A 20,671-nucleotide genomic window follows, 5' to 3' on the forward strand; every position below is an offset into this window, starting at 1 on the left:
TTCTCTCTCTCTCCTTCTACACACACACACGCATGCACGCACGCACACACACACACACACGAAGTATGGTGGTGCTCATGGAGCCAAACTCAGAGAAATGTCCCCCCAGTAAAAGTAAGATGACACTGACTACGTTTACACTGCAGGCCAAAGTGGACCAAATTGGCTTTATTGGGAAGAAAAATTCCGCCTGACTGTTTGGATTACAAGAAAAATGGGATCTTAATCAGACTGCAGTATGAATACTGAAACAAGCCCCAACGTGGCCCCAATGGGGTCTCAATGTGGTCTCAGTGTGGTCTCAATATGGTCTCCATGTGGCCCCAATGTGGTCCCAATGTGGCCCCAATGTGCTCTCAATGTGGCCCCAATGTGGTCCCAATGTGGTTTCAGTGTGGTCTCAATGTGGCCCCAACGTGGCCCCAATGTGGTCCCATTGTGGTCCCAATGTGGTCTCAATGTGGCCCCAAAGTGGTCTCAATGTGGCCCCAAAGTGGTCTCAATGTAGCCCCAATGTGCTCTCAATGTGGTTTCAATGTGGCCCCAAAGTGGTCTCATTGTGACCCCGATGTGGTCTCAGTGTGGCCCCAATGTGGTCTCAGTGTGGCCCCGATGTGGTCTTAATGTGGTCTCAATTTTTTATTTATTTATTTATTTTTATTTATTTATTTTTTATTAATCAATCCAACAAAATAATACAAAACAATACCATAACAATGCAAACCAATTCCAAAACCAAAACCAACCCAGCAACACTCAGAACAGCAATAAACAGAGCAATTGAGAGGATGTTATGTCTTTAGACCGGTGGAAGGAAACGACACAACAGCAGAAGTACAACTCAATATACATTTATTGAGTGATTGATGAATACGTAGGGTGTGTATGCTACTATGTGTTTGAATGTGAGCTATGTGCTGGGATTAACATATAAAGATACCGTAAGGGGTGTTGTCAACCGTGTTGAATGAGGGCGTCCAAATCCAGAGGGAAGAGGCAAGGAAGTCCGATGTTCAAACGGGGTCGTGGTGCAGGAGAGAGTAAGTCCGGTGTCCAAAAGGGGTCGTGGTGCAGGAGAGAGCGTCCAAAGTCCAGGCAGGGTGTCGATAGATAAGGAGGCAATCCGGGTCCAGGGGAAAAGGAAGTAGACACTGAGACATGGGACTGTGGAAGAAAAAGGGCAGACGAAGATGATCAGACCAGGACACAAGGAAACAAGCTACGAGAGATAATACTGGTGGGAAGTCAGAGACGTGAAGCTTACTGCGAATAGGGCTTCGTTCCGACGACGAGTAGTCAGCGGCAAGGCTCTTTATCCTGTCGTCTGTAATCACTGCCAGCTGTGCAGATTGAAGATTGCCTGCGGCTGCGGCGGCGTGTGGGCGCGGTCTGCGCAGTGCGTGTGGGGGCATGTCCAGAAGCGCTCACAGTGGAGCCGCTGAGTGCTCCCACAGAAGAGGGAAAAGCGGACTGCACACGCGCCATAACAGTGCCCCCACCCTTCCCCCTTATGCGAGGCCCCCGACGAGCGCCGAAGAGTTCCTGGATTGGCTCGATAGAATTCCTCCAGTAGTGAAGGATCGCAAGGTAGGAGGCAGGGATCCAAGACCTATCCTCAGGCCCATAACCCTCCCAATCGACTAAATAAACTAACCCCCTACCTTGCCTGCGGACCCCGAGGATTTCTTTAACAGTCCAAACTGGGTCACCGTTATTCAAAATCCTGGGAGGAGGAGGGGTGGGGTCAGGGGAAGAGAGTAGGGAGCTAGCAATAGGCTTAATTTGGGAAACATGGACCACAGGGTGTCGCTTGACTGAGGGGGGTAAGGATAATTTTACTGCAACCGGGTTGATTATGGCCTCTATAGTATATGGTTCGACAAAACGGGGTGCGAGTTTACGGGATGGTACCTGTAGATGAAGATCCTTAGCCCGTAAAAGAAATTGTTGACCCGGAGAGTACGAAGGGGCCGGAATGCGTCTTCTATTTGCACTGCAGCACATCCTCTCGGAGGACTTTAGGAGAGAGGCCCGAGCGGCTTTCCAGACTTGACGGCATCTCTTGATGTGTTTACGGGATGAAGAAACACCTGCTTCAATCTCCTGTTGAGGAAACATAGGTGGCTGGTAACCCAGTGAACACTCGAATGGTGACAACCCAGTAGCCGAGCTCTTCAAAGAATTGTAGGCAAACTTGACCCAGGGCAGAAACTTGCACCACGAAGAAGGTTGTCTGGCGGATATACAACGCAGCATGGTTTCCACACTCTGGTTGGCTCTCTCTGCTTGGCCGTTGCTCTGAGGATGATAACCAGAGGTAAGACTGACCGTGGCCCCAATTCCCTTGCAGAAGGTCTGCCACACTCGGGATGTGAACTGAGGACCATGGCCTGAGACATTGTCCACAGGAATGCCATGTTGCTTGACTATGTGGGTAGTGAGAAGATCAGCAGTCTCGGAGGAAGATGGAAGTTTGGGTAGAGGGATAAAATGTGCGGCCATGGAAAATCGGTCAATGATGGTGAGTATTGTGGAGTTAACTTGGGAAGGGGGAAAGCCAGTGATGAAATCCAGAGAGATGTGTGGCCAAGGGCAACTGGGGATGGGAAGAGGACACAGCAGTCCTGCCGGCGGTCTGTGGGACGGTTTATTTCGAGCACAATGCGGCGATACATGCGGCGATAAACTTACGGGTATCATTAGCCATTGATGGCCACCAGAACCGCCGGTGGATGAAGGAAAGGGTACGCTGAAATCCCGGATGGCAGGAGAAGACACTGGAATGCCCCCAGTCCAGAACCCGAGGTCGTAGCTCGCGAGGGACGAAGAGTCTGTTGGGAGGTCCCCCCCAGGTCCTAGACTAACCTTCAGGGCGTCTTTGAGCAGACCTTCCACTTCCCATGTGACCATGCTGATAATTCTGGAGGAAGGGAGGATAGTTTCCTCCGGGGTGTTGTAAGTGGTCTCCTCCGAGAACTGACGGGAGAGGGCATCAGCCTTGGTGTTTCGAGAGCCAGGTCCGAAAGAAAGTATATAGTCAAAATGACAAAAAAATTGGGACCATCGGGCCTGTCGGTCATTAAAGGCCTACTGAAATGAATTTTTTTTATTTAAACGGGGATCGCAGATCTATTCTATGTGTCATACTTGATCATTTTGCGATATTGCCATATTTTTGCTGAAAGGATTTAGTATAGAACAACGACGATAAAGTTTGCAACTTTTGGTCTCTGATAAAAAAAAGCCTTGCCCCTACCGGAAGTAGCGTGACGTAGTCAGTTGTTCGCTTCCTCATATTTTCCTATTGTTTTCAACGCAGCTAGAGCGATTCGGACCGAGAATGCGACGATTACCCCATTAATTTAAGCGAGGATGAAAGATTCGTGGATGAGGAACGTTAGAGTGACGGACTAGAATGCAGTGCAAAACATATCTTTTTTCGCTCTGACCGTAACTTAGGTATAAGCTGGCTCATTGGATTCCACACTCTCTCCTTTTTCTATTGTGGATCACGGATTTGTATTTTAAACCACCTCGGATACTATATCCTCTTGAAAATGAGAGTCGAGAACGCGAAATGGACATTCACAGTGACTTTTATCTCCACGACAATACATCGGCGAAGCTCTTTAGCTACTGGGCTAACGTGGTAGCATCGGGCTCAAATGCAGATAGAAACAAAATAAATAAATCCCTGACTGGACGGATAGACAGAAGATCAACAATACTATTAAACCATGTAAATGTAACTACACGGTTAATAATTCTCAGCCTGGCAAAGCTTAACAATGCTGTTGCTAACGACGCTGAAGCTAACTTAGCAACTTAGCAACCGGACCTCACAGAGCTATGATAAAACATTAGCGCTCCACCTACGCCAGCCAGCCCTCATCTGCTCATCAACACCCGTGCTCACCTGCGTTCCAGCGATCGACGGCGCGACGAAGGACTTCACCCGATCACAGATGCGGTTGGCGGCCAGCGTTGGCTAGCGCGTCTGCTATCCAAGTAAGTCCTCCTTGTTGTGTTGCTACAGCCAGCCGCTAATACACCGATCCCACCTACAACTTTCTTCTTTGCTGTCTCCATTGTTCATTAAACAAATTGCAAAAGATTCACCAACACAGATGTCCAGAATACTGTGGAATTTTGAGATGAAAACAGAGCTTTTTTTATTGGCTTCAATGGGCTACCGATACTCCTGTTTCACTGGCTACGTCACGCGCATACGTCATCATCCAAAGGCGTTTTCTTTTTTAAACTTAAATTTTTTTTATTCTGTCACATGCATACATATATCAACAGGGTCAACATCTTACAATATATACATAGTCAATTTATATTCCATATCAAGCATTTGTGGTGTCATTTTCCTGAGTTTTGTATTCAGTCCATTTTGTCCATTTCTCAAGAAATAGTTCCTCCTGTATTCTGAGTCTATGTGTAAATCTTTCCATTACATATAGTTCTTCCACAATGCACAGCCACTGTTCACAGGTCGGTGAGCTGCTACTACGCCACAGTCTTGTAATTGCCTTTTTGCTGGCTGCTAACAAAACCTTGACTAAATAGAAATCATCGAATTGCATATATTCCTGCGTCAAGTTTCCCAAGTATAGTATCATACTTGTTTTTGGAATGTCATATTGTAGTACTTCTTTTATCACTGACCACACGTCATACCAATATTTTTCAATATTGGGACAGTTCCAGAACACATGTTCGTGGTCAGCGTCCATATTTCCACATAGCCTCCAACATGGTTGTTTCTTTGCTGCGACTCTTCCGCTTATTTTTGGAGTTATAAAGTATCTAGTCATGTTTTTCCAGCAAAACTCCCTCCATACCCTAGAACTCGTGGCCGTGCACTGCGTTTTACAAATATTATACCAGTCCTTTTCAGTGATCTGCTCCCCAAATCCTCTTTCCCATTTCTCTTTAATGTACATGGTTGAAGTCCCCTTGCTTGTCATCAATCCCTGGTAAACAGCTGAGGTCACTCTACATTTTTTATTATTATAAGCTTGTACCATTATTCTAATTAGCGGGTTCATTGATGCCCTTTTAATTTTTTTAATATAGTAGTCCCTTATCTGTAAATACCGGAAGAACTCATGTTTGTCTAGATCATATGTCGCCCGTAGGTCTTCGAAACTCCTCATCTGCCCATCTTCCAACAGTGTGCACATTGCCGTCAAGCCTTTTCGTTCCCACTGTTTAAACCCATGATCTTCGAACCCAGGCTTGAAATTGGGATCACGTGTCAACCATCCTAGTATCTTTCTTTCATCCTCTAATTTGTATTTTTTTGAGATATTATTCCAAATTCCAATTGTAAATTTAGTAATCGGACTCAGTTCTGCCTCTACTCTCTTTTCTATTGTTTTATTTGCCAACAAGTTTTGGATAAGATCTCTCCCCTGGTCTAATTCAATTCCCTTCCATTTCGCTTCGTATTCTGGTCTACACCAGCATACTAGATACCGAAGTTGGGCTGCATGGAAATATTCTTTCAGATTTGGCAATGCCATTCCCCCTTTTACCTTGGGCAGCTGGAGAGTTTCGAACCTAATTCTGGGTCTTTTACCCCCCCATATGAATCTCGATATATTTTTATCCCACTCATCAAATTGTATTTGTGGTACTGCTACTGGTAGGGATTGAAACAAGTACAAGAGTCTCGGCAACACATTCATCTTGATTATTTCTATTCTTGAGCTTAAGTCCAGACACAGCACTGACCATCTCTCCAGATCCATTTTAAGCCTCAGATTTATCGACCCATAGTTGGCTTCATATAGTTTATCTCTTTCCTTTGTTATATTAACTCCCAAATATTTGACCATTTCCAGGTCCCAATTTAGTTTATACGTCTCTCTAATTTCTAATGAGGGGTTATAGTTTAACAATAATATTTGTGTTTTTGTGACATTTAACTTATACCCCGAATATCGTCCATAATCTTCGAGGGTTCTCATTAATCTAGGGAATGTTTCTTCTGGATCTCGGAGATGGATCAGTACATCGTCTGCAAAAAGCCCCACCTTGTGTTCATTATGTCTAATCTGTATACCTTTAATTTCCTTGTTTTCTCTAATCAGTTGGGCTAATGGTTCTATAAATAATGCGAATAACGTCGGGGATAAACAGCAACCCTGCCTGGTAGACCTCTCCAATTTGAAGCTTTTCGAAAGACTTCCATTTATTTTGACTCTAGCTGATGGTTCTTGGTATAGTGACTTTATTATCTGTACTGATTTTTTGTTAAAGCCTAGTCTTTCCATTACTTTATACAGGTATAACCAATTTACACTGTCGAATGCTTTGTGAGCATCAACACTCACGAGCATAGCACTTGTTTTTGTCTTCTGTATTTCATCAACTAAATGTAAGGCTCTCCTTATGTTATCCTGAGTTTGTCTTTCCCTAATAAATCCAGTTTGGCAGTCCTCTATTAGATCCGACATAAAGTTTTCAAACCTTTTTGAAATAATAGATGTATACAACTTGTAGTCCACATTCAGTAGCGAAATAGGTCTATAATTGTTACAGTCTTCTTTATCTTTACCTTCTTTATGTATTACTGATATAATCGCTTCTTTCCATGAGGGGGGAATTTTTCCTTTTTTAAGGGTGTAATTAAAGGAGGTCTGTAATAAGGGAATCAACTCTTCTTTAAATGTCTTGTAAAATTCGGCACTAAAGCCATCTGTCCCCGGGGATTTGTTACTTTTGGTCCTTTGTATTGCTTCTTCAATTTCCCCAATTGTTATATTAGCGTTTAGCATCTTGTTTTGGCTAACTCCCAATGAAGGCAGGTCCAATGAATTTAAGAGAAGTTCCATTTCCTCCTCTCTTGCCGCAACTGGTTGTGTATATAGTGTTCGATAATAATTTTCAAATACGTTTTCAATCGCTTCTGGATCGTATAATAGGTTGTTGGTCTTGGGGTCCCTTATTTTGTGAATATTATTTAATGTTTGTTGTTTTTTCAGTCTCCTAGCTAACATCTTTGTTGCTTTAGAGCCTCCCTCGTAGTATGTTTGTTTCACAAACCTGGTCTTTTTTTCGACCTCATCCATAAGCATTTCGTTTACTTTTTTTCTCATGTCTTTAATCTGATCCATTATCTCAGAGGTTCCCACTGTTTTATGTTGTTGTTCCAAATCTTTCAATTTTCCGATTCGTTTTTGATATAATTCTAATCTTGCCTTTTTCATAAAAGATGTTTGAGCTATCAACTTCCCCCTTAAGACCGCCTTCAGAGCATCCCATAAAATTGTCGGCTCCACCTCCCCGTTATCATTCTCTTCTAAATATGAGGTTATATCTTTTTTTGTTGATTCTATCACACTTTCACTATTCAGGATGCCCACATTCAATCTCCATAACGTGTTTTTCTTCCTACTATTTAGATGAATTGTCAAGTATATGGCACTATGGTCTGAGAGATCCGTTACTCCTATGTTGCACTCCTTCACTCTGTGTATTTCTTCTTTGTTCATCAGATACATATCTATTCTACTGTACATTTGATGTGGTGCTGAGTAATGAGTATAGTCCTTCTCCAACGGGTGTAGTTCTCTCCATATGTCTATTATTCCCAATTCCTTCATCATTATGTTCACATATTTGCTAATGTGTTCCTTACTTCTAATCGTGCTTGTCGTGTCTAAGTTATAATTCAAAGTCAGATTAATGTCACCTCCACACAGCCAAACCCCCTCTGCTTCTTTGTTAATAACATCAAATATTTTCTCATACGTGGATTTACCGCTATCTGGGGGGACATAGACATTAATTAACGTTACTGTTTGGTTTTCCAATTTCCCTTTCACTATTATATATCTCCCCTCTTTATCACATATTTCCTTGATTAATTCAAATTTAACTGAGTTCGATATTAATATGGCGACACCCCTCCTATTACTCTGTTTTAAGAATGTACTGTAAAATGTATTGTTGTACCCGAGTTTCCTGAATTTTTCATGTTCCTGTTTAGATAAGTGCGTTTCCTGTAAATATATTACCTGCATCTTTTCCTTTTTGAATTTAGCCAAGACTTTGCTTCTCTTAATCGGATTGTTTAACCCATTAACATTCAATGACACCACCCTTACTTCATTACTTTGCATAAAGGTTTTCCTTTCGTACTTTTTCTGTCTTCCCTGTATCACGTCTGTTGCATGTTTCAGTTAAATTTTTTTGAATAATGAAGAAAATAAAAATAAAAATAAAACAAGAAACAAAAGATGACCCCCAAGGTACAGAGGCTCGCTCGCGTGATCCTCTCCAATCCTCAACCTGGCTAGCTTTAACCATTTCCTATCTCTATCGCACAGCGAGCGACTCTCCTCTACACAGGTCCCTCAACCATAACATTGTGAGTTAGAATAAAAGAAAAGATAAACAAAAACCCCTAAGAGGGTATATAGGAGAAAAGTCAATGTTCCAATAAGAAAACAAAAAGTATCAATATCCACGGTTCATGATTCTATATCAAAGTTAAATCTCTGGGATTATATCTATATCAGGACAGAGAGCATATTCCTAGTTATACTACCTAGTAACCAGTGTTCTTTTTTGAACATGAGAGACAAAAAAACAAAACAGAAAAAAACCGGTAATATATATGCGGACCTATATGTGCACATACATGTAAATACATATACGCACTCACCCACAACCACGCATATATTCACTTGAAAAAAGGAATGTGGTAGTATTCATTTCGCATATCAAACTACTTCCATTGCACCAGGGTACGTATAGACCTGTCTCCCGAGCGCCCCAACGGGCGCCACCGCAGCACCACAACACTAAACCGGCTGTCGACCCAGCTACGGCAGCACCCACCACAGCGCCCCGGAGACAAGCCCACCGGGAACGAGGACAGGGGAGCCCCTCTACGCTAGCATGTCCAGTGTAAAACAAAGTCAACAACTTATCCATAATATTGATGTATATATAGATCGGTCTCATCCTCAACATATATGCAGTACAACTGAGTAATAAAATAGAAAATAATAAAAAATATAAACAAATAGAAAAATATAGAGGGAGAGAGGGAAATAGGTGGTGAAAGCAGAGACAACAATCGAGCTGAGACGAAGGGGAAATGCCTTCCAAATCCCTCTTTTAGTACACAAGAGTATGAAAAGATATTCAAGTTGAACCCTGTACAGATCAGGTTCCATAATGTTTTGTCGCCTGTATGATATCCAATGTTCAACCAATTTAGTCCCTTAAATATTATACATTCTCCCTTATACCGTCATCTTTCCTCTCTCCCTCCGTGGAAAATATAAGTAAAAAAGGTTTACAGTAAAATACATAAAGGATCATTACAAACATGTAGTGCTTCTAAATGTTTATCAGATACCCACGTAAAATCCCATTCACACATACATATGCATACAAAAACATGCGAACTTGCCCACATTCCCACAAAAGCACCCCCACACGATCCATGTCCTGATGTGGATACTCACGCACGCACCCACACACATATGTATGAATGGATACACACACACGCACACACCCACACACACACACACCCACATACACACACACACACACAAACAGAACAAAACAAAAAAAAAGGTTTGTATTCTATCTGATTCCAGATCTAATATCTTATAGAATGAGAGTTCAAACATAGACTAAACCAATAAACCATACCAGCGTTTCCCTTATTTCCCCTGACCATCCCCCTCCCCCCCGTGAGTCCCAAGTTCTTGCAAAAGTCCAAAAGAAAGTAAATCTCTGTCCGTTTCCCATCAGTCTATTCCCTTCAATGTGTCCATTTCCTTGGCAGGCAACCGTGGATGTGTCTATTTACATAAGTGTCAGTTGTAGTGGTGTTCTTACCCCATTTCTCGGATCAATGCTACTCAGTACCGTCATTCTCGTCCAGAGCCCCCATGTTGTCTCCGGACTCGCTGCCGCTGCCGCCGTCTTCTTCTTCGCCGTCGTTCACCTCGTCGTTATATTCTCCTTCCACGCTGATGCCTCCCATCGCCTCGTCCTCTCCTCCCGGACCGTTCTTCCCGTGCGTTCCATCCTCTTCGTTGCCTAGTCCAGCGCCGTTCTCCTCCTCTCTCTCCCGGCCGGTGTCGCCTCTCTCCTGGGTGGTGGCGCGCCCTCTTCTCGCTGGTTTGGTAGTTGTGTTTCTCTCCATGTCCGGGAGTCTGGCTATACGCCGGTCATAGAATCGTTGTGCTTCATCAGCGGTCTTGAATGCATGCGTTTTGTTTTTAAATTCCACCTTTAAAACAGCTGGAAAGACGAGGCGGAATCGGACATTCTTCTTCCACATTTGAGCTTTTACCTTGGTGAATGTGGCACGAAGTTTCACAGTAGCTGGCGCATAATCTGGATAGAGCATAATTTTCTGTCCCTTCCATTGTAGCAGGCTCCTGTCTGCCCGTAGTGCACGCATCTTGTCCTGAAAGTAATGGAAGCGGACAATCATCACTCTAGGCCTCGGGTTGGGCCCCGGATTTTCCTTACCGATCCTGTGCGCTCTGTCTAGTATGGGTGGCTCGGTGAACACGTCCCCAAGTACTGTGGCAAAAAAGTTTTGCATGAATTGAACACAGTCGTTCCTTTCCCCAGGACTCGGTAGTACGTTCGTGACGCGCAGGTTGCAGCGTCTAGACCTGTTAGAGGCGTCTTCCATGCGTTCGTTCAGTGACTCGTTCTGGGTCAAGAGCTGCTCACATATAGCCTCAAGAGCGGTGACTCGTTCAGTTAGCTGCGTTGCGTTTTCTTCCAAGTCGACGATCCTTTTGCCTTGATCCTCCACAATTATCTTCACTTCATCCATGGTCCTCTTCAGCGGAGCTATTATATTCTCCATTGATGCGGTCATGAGTCGGTGTAGGCTCTCCATTTCTGGGGGTAGGCTGGCTGCGGTCATGCTACCAGCATTAGCCTCTTTAGCAGCTACAGAGCTACTAGCTGGAGAGGCTAAGCTAGTCCCACTGTTTGTAGTGGTAGTTTTACTATGCCGAGTAAAGTGCGCCTTTATCCCCTGCTGTGGAGTTTTGCCGCCCCGCGAAGCCATAGTGTGCCTATAATCACTTATGTTCTCCTTTCAACTCGAATTTCCTCACAATATGTGGTTTTTATACAATTTGAGTGTCAAATTCACGGAGAGTCGCTCGGACGCGTCCTCCCTCCTTCACATCTTAACCGGAAGTCCCCTTGGTATCCCTTCCAAAGGCGTTTTCAACCGGAAGTTTAGCGGGAAATTTAAAATTGCACTTTATAAGTTAACCCGGCCGTATTGGCATGTGTTGCAATGTTAAGATTTCATCATTGATATATAAACTATCAGACTGCGTGGTCGGTAGTAGTGGGTTTCAGTAGGCCTTTAAGTCTTTTGGCCGACCGGACATGCAGAAGATCGCGGTGGTCCAAGAGGACCTGAAACTGATGTTTGGCCCCTTCCAGCCAATGTCTCCACTTTTTTAAGGCCTCGTGGACAGCGAGCAACTCCCGATTACAAGCGTCATAATTGCGTACAGCAGAGAATAAGCGTCGCGAGAAGAAGGCACATGGATGAACCTTGTTGTCCTGCTTGGAGCGTTGGGAGAGGACTGCCTCTATACCAGAATCAGATGCGTCCACCTCAACGATGAATGGACTGTTCGGGTCTGGATACAAGAGGATGGGAGCGGAGACGAAACTCCTTTTGAGGCACCAGAACGCCATTCCTGCTTCTTGGTTCCACTGAAAGGGTACATTGGTAGAGGTAAGTGCATGAAGGGGTGCGGCCAACTTACTAAAGTCCTTAATGAATCGTCTGTAGAATCCGGCAAATCCAAGGAAGCGTCGCAACTCAGTACGAGTTGAGGGTTGAGGCCAGTCCACCTTTTTGGGATCAGCCTTGATATGTCCTTTTTCAATAATAAATCCCAAGAAATCAACAGAAGAAGAGTGGAACTCAAATTTTTCAGCTTTGGTGAAAAGTCGGTTCTCCAGTAGGCGCTGTAGGATGAGCCGGACGTGCTGTTGATGCTCTTGAGGGTTCTTGGAGAAGATAAGAATATCATCCAGGTAAACGACCACAAATCGGTCTATCATGTCTCTGAGGATGTCATTAACGAGGGCTTGAAAAACTGCGGGTGCATTGGTCAGACCAAAAGGCATTACTCTATACTCAAAATGTCCTAGGTGAGTATTGAAGGCAGTCTTCCACTCATCTCCTTCCCTGATTCGTACCAGATGACAGGCGTTGCGTAAATCCAATTTGGTAAAGATGGTGATTGGTTCAAAAGATGAATTGAGCAGGGGTAATGGGTATTTATTCTTTATTGTTATGCTATTAAGTTGACGGTAATCGATACATGGCCGGAGGATCCATCCTTCTTACTGACAAAAAAAAACAGCGGCCACAGGTAACTTGGATGGTGTGATTATACCAGAGGCCAGGGACTTTGAGATGTAGTCCCTCATGGCTTTCTTCTCAGGAAGGAAGAGGTTGTATAGTCGACTGGATGGAAGGACTGCGTTGGGAACAAGATCAGTAGTGCAGTCATATGGTCTGTGGGGTGGAAGAGATAAGGCTTGGTCCTTACTGAAGACTGCGGCCAAGTCATGACATGTCTCCGGGACACGGGAGAGGTCAATCGGGGGAGAAACCGATCTAGGTCCTTCAGCAGAACGGAGACAGTTAGCATGACAGTGGTTGCTCCAGGCCAGTATCTTGCCAGTGGACCAGGAAATGTGGGGGTCATGTAGACTCAGCCAGGATCGGCCGAGGACAAGGGGCGCTACCGGGGTCCAGAACCCAGAAGCTGATGGCCTCTTTATGGTTACCAGAAAGTGTAAGAAATAAAGGTTTAGTGCGATGTTTAGTTGGCCCTAAAGGGTGACCATCTAAGGCCTGGGCAGGTACAAAAGTCTCTAGTGAAATTAACGGAATACCATTTTCATTGGCATACCTTAAGTCGAGGAAGGCCTCGTCGGCCCCGGAGTCCACATAAGCCTCCACTGATAGTGTCCTATCCTCCTAAGTCAAGGTAGCAAGGACCAGAATACTCGGGTCTCTCCTTGAAAAGGGTGTGGGGGTTGTGGTATGGCTCACCAGTATCCCCTTGACTGGTGAGCCCAATCTTTTTGGCCGAAAGGGGCAGTTGCGGATATGATGGTCTGCCATACCACAGAATAGACATAGATGTCGTTAAAACCTCCGTTCTTGTTCTTCAAAGGTAAGTTGAGATCTACCAATCTGCATGGGTTCTGGGGAAGGACTTGGACTCGGATTAACTGTGCCTGTCTGTCTCGGTAAGATCCGGTTGGTAGAACGAGGAGGTCTTGCCATAGCCGTGCTGCAGAAGTCGCTCTCCCTTTCCGCTTCTTGTTCCGAAAGTCGCTGGTCGAACAAGAGGGCTAGTTCAATAAGCTCATGACAAGAAGACGGCCGGTCTCGCATCAATCCATCCTTGATAGTCTCATTAAGCCCTCTCCTGTAGGCACTCAGATGAGCTCTGTCATCCCAACCACTCTCAGCTCCCAAGGTGCGGAACTCCAGGGTGTAGTTAGCCACGGATCGGGAGCCCTGTCTGAGGGAATGAAGCCTAGAGGCAGCATCTCTTCCATCCACAAGGATGATCAAAAACAGCCAAAAATGATTTACGAAAAACGGCATAATTAGAGTTGAAGCCCAAAGTTTTGTTAAGGGCAGAAGTGGCCCACTTAAGAGCAGGTCCCGAAAATAGGGAGAACAAAAAGGCTATCTTGGCCCCATCGTTAGCATAGCGAGAGGGCTGGTGTAGAAAAATAAACTCACATTGAGTCAGGAAGCCACGACAAAGTTCAAAATTCCCCTCAAAAATCTTAGGGCTGGCTATCTTGGGTTTGCGAAGGGAAGACGGTCCTTCGGTGGCAAGTGTCTCAGAGGTGCTTAAACTGGGCGTGGGAGGTGTCTCCTGACCGGGACTGAGTTTGTCTAATCTAGACAGCAGATTAGCAAACGTGACATCAAGTTTGTCCTCCAAGGTGGTAAATCGGGCCTGGTGTTGTCGAAGGACAGACTGGATGGTATATAGGTCTCTAGGAGGGGAAGATTGGACCAAAGTGCCGGGTGGAGACTTTGTTGCGCCGTCTGGTTCCATATAGGTCGGAATGTACTGTTATGTCTTTAGACGGGTGGAAGGAAACGGCACAACAGCAGAAGTACAACTCAATATACATTTATTGAGTGATTGATGAATACGTAGGGTGTGTATGCTACTATGTGTTTGAATGTGAGCTATGTGCTGGGATTAACATATAAAGATACCGTAAGGGGTGTTGTCAACCGTATTGAATGAGGGCGTCCAAATCCAGAGGGAAGAGGCAAGGAAGTCCGATGTCCAAACGGGGTTGTGGTGCAGGAGAGAGTAAGTCCGGTGTCCAAACGGGGTCGTGGTGCAGGAGAGAGTAAGTCCGGTGTCCAAACGGGGTCGTGGTGCAGGAGAGAGTAAGTACGGTGTCCAAAAGGGGTCTTGGTGCAGGAGATAGTAAGCCCGTTGTCCAAAAGGGGTCGTGGTGCAGGAGAGAGCGTCCAAAATCCAGGCAGGGTGTCGATAGAAAAGGAGGCAATCCGGGTCCAGGGGAAAAGGAAGTAGACACTGAGACACGGGACTGTGGAAGGGGTGACGAAGATGATCAGACCAGGACACAAGGAAACAAGCTACGAGAGATAATACTGGTGGGAAGTCAAAGACGTGAAGCTTACTGCGAGCAGGGCTACGTTCCGACGACGAGTAGTCAGCGGCGAGGCTCTTTATCCTGTCGTCTGTAATCACTGCCAGCTGTGCTGATTGAAGATTGCCTCCGGCTGCGGCGGCGTGTGGGCGCTGTCTGCGAAGTGTGTGTGGGGGCGTGTCCAGAAGTGCTCACAGTGGAGCCGCTGAGTGCTCCCACAGAAGAGGGAAAAGCGGACTGCGCACGCGCCGTAACAGAGGAGACACAAACACGACACAGAACAATCAAAAAGTAGTGAAACAAAAATGTATATTATCAACAACAGTATCAATATTAGTAACAATTTCAACATAACAGTGATTAGAAATCCCTCATTGATATTATCATTAGACATTTATAAAAAATACAAATAAAAAAAAAAGAACAATAGTGTCACAGTGGCTTACACTTGCATCCCATCTCATAAGCTTGACAACACCACTGTGTCCAATATTTTCACAAAGATAAAATAAGTCATATTTTTGGTTTATTTAATAGTTAAAACAAGTTTACATTATTGCAATCAGTTGATAAAGCATTGTCCTTTACAATTATAAAAGCTTTTTACAAAAATCTACTACTCTGTTGCATGTCAGCAGACTGGGGTAGATCCTGCTGAAATCCTATGTATTGAATGAATAGAGAATTGTTTTGAATCGGAAAAACATCGTTTTTGAATCGAAAATCGCATTGAATCGAAAAAATCGATTTATAATCGAATCGTGACCCCAAGAATCGATATTGAATCGAATCGTGGGACACCCAAAGATTCGCAGCCCTAGTACATATGTATATGTCTGTATGTATAAGTATATATATATATATATATATATATATATATATATATATATATATATATATATATATAGCCTATTATTTGCGCACCATTGACTTGTGATGCATTGAAAATTCTGCAGCTATAAAGATATACTTTGCTCACCAAAGCAGGATGTTGTGATAAGGTATCTACTTCTGATGGCGGGCCACGTCTTTTCCTAGGCACACAAATAAGGTAACTCTCCCAGAGATAACTTAAAAGTCACATTCAGGTTGCATTTCCATTCAGACTGCAGTCCCATTTGAAAAGATCAGATCCCGATCGGATTCGACTACCTTCTGATGGCCTCGTTTACATTGCACAACAAATCTGATATTTTTGCCCATAAGTGACACAGATCGGATATTTTTTGCCAGGTCCAAGGTGCTTTAAATCTGACATTTTCACATTAGATTTGGGCCATAAAAAGATTAGAACCTCCCCAAATACTGTATACTCCAGTCATACTTGCCAACCTTGAGACCTCCGATACCGGGAGGTGGGGGGTGGGGGGGCGTGGTAGGGGGTGGGGCGGGGGCGTGGTTGGGGGCGTGGTTAATAGGGAGTATATTTACAGCTAGAATTCACCAACTCAAGTATTTCATATATATATATATATATATATATATATATATATATATATATATATATATATATATATATATATATATATATATATGTATATATATAGCTACAATTCACTGAAAGTCAAGTATTTCATACATACATATATATATATATATATAATATATATATATATATATATATATATATATATATATATATATATATATATATATGTATGAAATACTTGACTTTCAGTGAATTGTAGCTATATATATACATATATATATATATATATATATATATATATATATATATATATATATATATATATATATATATATATATATATATATATATATATATATATATATATATGAAATACTTGACTTTCAGTGAATTCTAGCTATATATATATATATATATATATATATATATATATATATATATATATATATATATATATATATATATATATATATATATATATATATATATATATATATATATATATATATATATGTATATATATAGCTACAATTTCGTTTTGGAACTTGCAAGCGTATTTCTTCATCTTGCTCGTCGACGGCGTCGCCATGTCTGTAACTTCCTCGTTCTTCTGCTTCGTCTCCTTATTGTGTGCGCAGTTGTGCACTCTACTCTCTAAAACCCGTAGATGTTATGACGTCATTGGGCAGGCAAGCTGTTTATATTGTGGGAAAGCGGACGTGAGAACAGGTTGTCCCCACTCAGGTCCGCATTGAGCTGGAGGGGGCGTGGCCTCCAGCTACGGCTGAATACCGGGAGTTTGTCGGGAGAAAATTTCTGCCGGGAGGTTATCGGGAGAGGCGCTGAATACCGGGAGTCTCCCGGTAAAACCGGGAGGGTTGGCAAGTATGACTACAGTATATGTATCCATTCATACATTATATTACTTTAATTTATTATCACGTAAAAATAAATAAAAACAATAATTTTTAAGGTGTGGCGACTTTTATTTCGGAGTAGTAGCGACTACCTTGTTCATTTACAGAATCCGGTCAATCTCCTTTGTTTGCACTTTATGGAACTGCGCATGCAAGTGACGTTGAGGCCACATTGGGGCCACATTGGGGTCGGGTTGTACGGTATACCGGTATTAATAAAGTACCAAGGACCTGATTAATTAAAAACAATACTATACTGCCTTGGGAAAATACCGGTTTTATTTTTATCATTCGCATGCTGCAGTGCGAAGGTGATGTACAGAGCATGGTGTTGAGTGTGTCAAAACCTACACACAAAGCGCATACAAGAAAAAACAGAATGGTAGAAAGGGGCATTTCTATTGGTTAATAAAGAGGGTGCTGCTTTAAAACACGCCTCGCCAAAGGTGGCTTAAAGTATTACAATTTTTGCTTCAAACTTAGGTAAACATTTACATTACAATCATTCAGTCTGCACAAGGAGTTTAAAGGTAATGTAGTTAACTAGTTGTGCACATGCAGATACGTAAATGTGCACAGAGCTAGTTTGTTGCCAATTAAGATCCCAACCGCTCACGTAGTGCAAGCTAATGCAAGCGAAATTACTGAATTGTGCTACAAATTCCTACAATCTGTGTTTTATCTTTAACAATTTGTGTTTTACCTGCTCCATGTCTTATGTGTGTTCTTTTAGCCATAGTATTGTTTTTAGTATTTAGGATTGTTTTGGTCTTAAAGCACAGTCCAAGATAGGCAAACAGAAATCATAAAGCATTTAATACAATGCCAATAAAATGTATTTATTGTATCCTGGATCATGGCAGGCTATATGTAATATATAGAATTGTAAATTGTTCTTTGAGTACAATAAGAAAGCCCAATGTGTACCGGTACCTAAATATTGGTATCGGGACTACCCTACATTGGGGCCACATGGGGGCCCGTGTGCGTTTATGCTGCAGTTTGATAAAGATTACATTTAACTTGTAATCTAAACGCGTAAACATAGACTAAGTGGCCCAAATCGGATTTTTTGGGGGATTGGATTTTTTTCTAGCTGTTTACACTGCCAGTGAAATGTGATTTTTATCAGACTCCAGTATCAATGCGGACAGGCCCCAATGTGGCCCAATGTGGCCTCAACGTCACTTGCATGCACACTTCGATAAAGTAAAAACAAAGGAAGTTGACCGGGAGGATGTCGCTACTACTACAAAATACAATTAAAAAATCAGATCGATGTCACTTGAGGGCAAACAAAATCAGATTTGGTGTGCAGTGTAAACGAGGTAAAAGGTTGGGCCACACAAAGACAGAAAGACAATAACAAACACACACATGTCCCCACGATGTCAAATGTGTATTCAATAAAGTTGGGTTTACACACACACACAGATTCCAATCGGATTCAGGACTACCTCCTGATGTGGCCTGAATCTGATGCCAAAACATCAGATTTAAAGCACTTTTGGAGCTTTGAGACTGGAAAAAAAAATCCGATCTGTGTCACTTGAGGGCAAAAAAAATCAGATTTGGTGTGCAACGTAGGCGAGCCCAAAAGTTGGGCCACACAAAGACAGACAGACAAAAACAGACACACATGTCACCACATTGTCAAATCTGTTTTCAATAAAGTTGGGTTTGCACACACACACACACACACACACACACACACACACACACACACACACACACACACACACACACACACACACACACACACAGACAGACACACACACACACACACACACACACACACGCACACACACACACAGATTCCAATCGGATGTAGGACTACCTTCTGATGTGACCTGAATCTGATGCCAAAAGATCAGATTTGAAGCACTTTTGGAGCGTTTAGTCTGGCCCAAAAAAGTCCGATATATTTCACTTGAGGGCAAAAATAATCAGATTTGGTGTGCAATGTAAACGGGGCCTTTGTCGACATGGCCCGAATCTGATTTGAAAAGATCAGATTTGAAGCACTTTGGAGCGTTTAGACTGGCAAAAAAAGATCCGATCTGTTGAGGTCAAAAAATATCAGATTTTGTGTGCAACGTAAATGAGGCCAAAGGTTGGGCCACGCAAAGACAGAAAGACAAGAACAGACACACACATGTCCCGACAATGTCAAATGTGTTTTCAATAAAGTTGGGTTTACACAAACACACAGATTTCAATCGGATTCAGGACTACTTCCTGATGTGGCCCGAATCTGATTTGAAAAGATCAGATTTGAAGCACTTTTGAGGGTTTAGTCTGGCCAAAAACAAATCCGATTTGTGCCACTTGAGGGCAAAAAAATATCAGATTTGGTGTGCAATGTGCCTTTGTCGACGTTGCACGAATCTGATTTGAAAAGATCAGATTTGAAGCACTTTAGAGCGTTTAGGCTGGCCAAAAAAAAAAGGAGCGTTTAGACTGGCCAAAAAAAATCAGATTGATGTCACTTGAGGGCAAAAAAATCAGATTTGATGTGCAACGCAAACGAGGCCAAAGGTTGGGTCACACAAAGACAGAAAGACAAGAACAGACACACACGTCTGCACAATGTCAAATGTGTTTTCATTAAAGTTGAGTTTACACACACACACACACACACACACACACACACACACACACACACACACACACACACACACACACACACAGATTCCAATCAGATTCAGAACTACCTACTGATGTGGCCTGAATCTGATGCCCAAAAAATCAGATTTGAAGCACTTTTGGAGCGTTTAGACTGGCAAAAAAAAAATCTGATCTGTGTCACTTGAGGGCAAAAAAAAATCCAAATTGGTGTGCAGTGTAAACGAGGCCTTTATCGACGTGGCCTGAATATGATTTGAAAAGATCTGATTTGAAGCACTTTGGAGCGTTTAGATTGGCAACAAAAATATTCCTTCTGTATCACTTGAGGGCAAAAAAAAATCTGATTTGGTGTGCAGACTAAACAAGGCCAAAGGTTGGTCCACACAAAGACAGAAAGACAAGAACAAACACACACATGTCCCCACAATGTCAGATGTGTTTTCAATTAATTGGGTTTACACAAACAGTAGCTGACCCTTTTCTTTCTCGTCTTTACAAATAATTTTCTCGAAGTGATGATGGCCTGACACATACTCATGGTCAGTACACACACACACACACACACACACACACACACACACACACACACACACACACACACACACACACACACACACACACATACATACACACACAATACACACTGTTTTTTCCAGACACAACCGCTGGCTGCTGTCAGGATGCACCCAACCAGAATAAAATGAAGGAAGGATTAAGGCAAAAACAAAAAATATCTCTAAAAGTCAACGTCCTGTGACTTTCTCCACGCACGCACATGAACATCCTGGCCTCCTCAACTACTTTGGCGAGCTGTTAAAAAACAACACATTAAAGGATTCTGTTCCGCCTGAGCCCAGTTGTTGCGCCGTTTCTCGTATTTCTGACATGTTTTTTTCTCTCTCTCTCTCAGCTGCAGACAAGTAATCTGCCGGGGTTACGGGAAATCCTCCAGATACTAGGAGCCATTTTTGACAACATTAATGGGGGAAATGGTCGGATA

At 43.0% G+C, this 20,671-nt stretch overlaps 1 protein-coding gene across 2 annotated transcripts; it reads right to left on the bottom strand.

Annotated features, from left to right (window-relative positions):
• Positions 1 to 9,447: 9,447 nt before the first annotated feature.
• LOC133632414 (uncharacterized) lies at positions 9,448 to 11,194 on the bottom strand. Of its 2 annotated transcripts, XM_062024934.1 has the most exons (3): positions 10,513 to 11,194; positions 10,331 to 10,447; positions 9,448 to 10,194 (listed from the first exon to the last, which is right to left on the bottom strand). In XM_062024934.1, the coding sequence occupies exons 1-3, from the start codon at positions 11,066 to 11,068 to the stop codon at positions 9,890 to 9,892; spliced, it is 978 nt and encodes a 325-aa protein (XP_061880918.1). In that variant the 5' UTR covers positions 11,069 to 11,194; the 3' UTR covers positions 9,448 to 9,889. The 2 variants fall into 2 exon arrangements, with proteins under 2 accessions (XP_061880918.1, XP_061880843.1); XM_062024859.1 differs by having other exon boundaries at positions 9,448 to 10,234; positions 10,331 to 11,194.
• Positions 11,195 to 20,671: the final 9,477 nt, after the last annotated feature.

This window comes from Entelurus aequoreus, linkage group LG01 (assembly GCF_033978785.1).
Source record: "Entelurus aequoreus isolate RoL-2023_Sb linkage group LG01, RoL_Eaeq_v1.1, whole genome shotgun sequence".
NCBI lineage: Eukaryota > Metazoa > Chordata > Actinopteri > Syngnathiformes > Syngnathidae > Entelurus > Entelurus aequoreus.

Bases quoted from the DNA above. Each gene is read 5' to 3' on its own strand.
- LOC133632414 (XM_062024859.1), bottom strand. From the start codon at position 11,068: ATGGCTTCGCGGGGCGGCAAAACTCCACAGCAGGGGATAAAGGCGCAC. The intron at 10,235-10,330 runs GTAAAAGCTCAA...CATGCATTCAAG, and splicing joins TTCGTGCCACATTCACCAAG to ACCGCTGATGAAGCACAACG.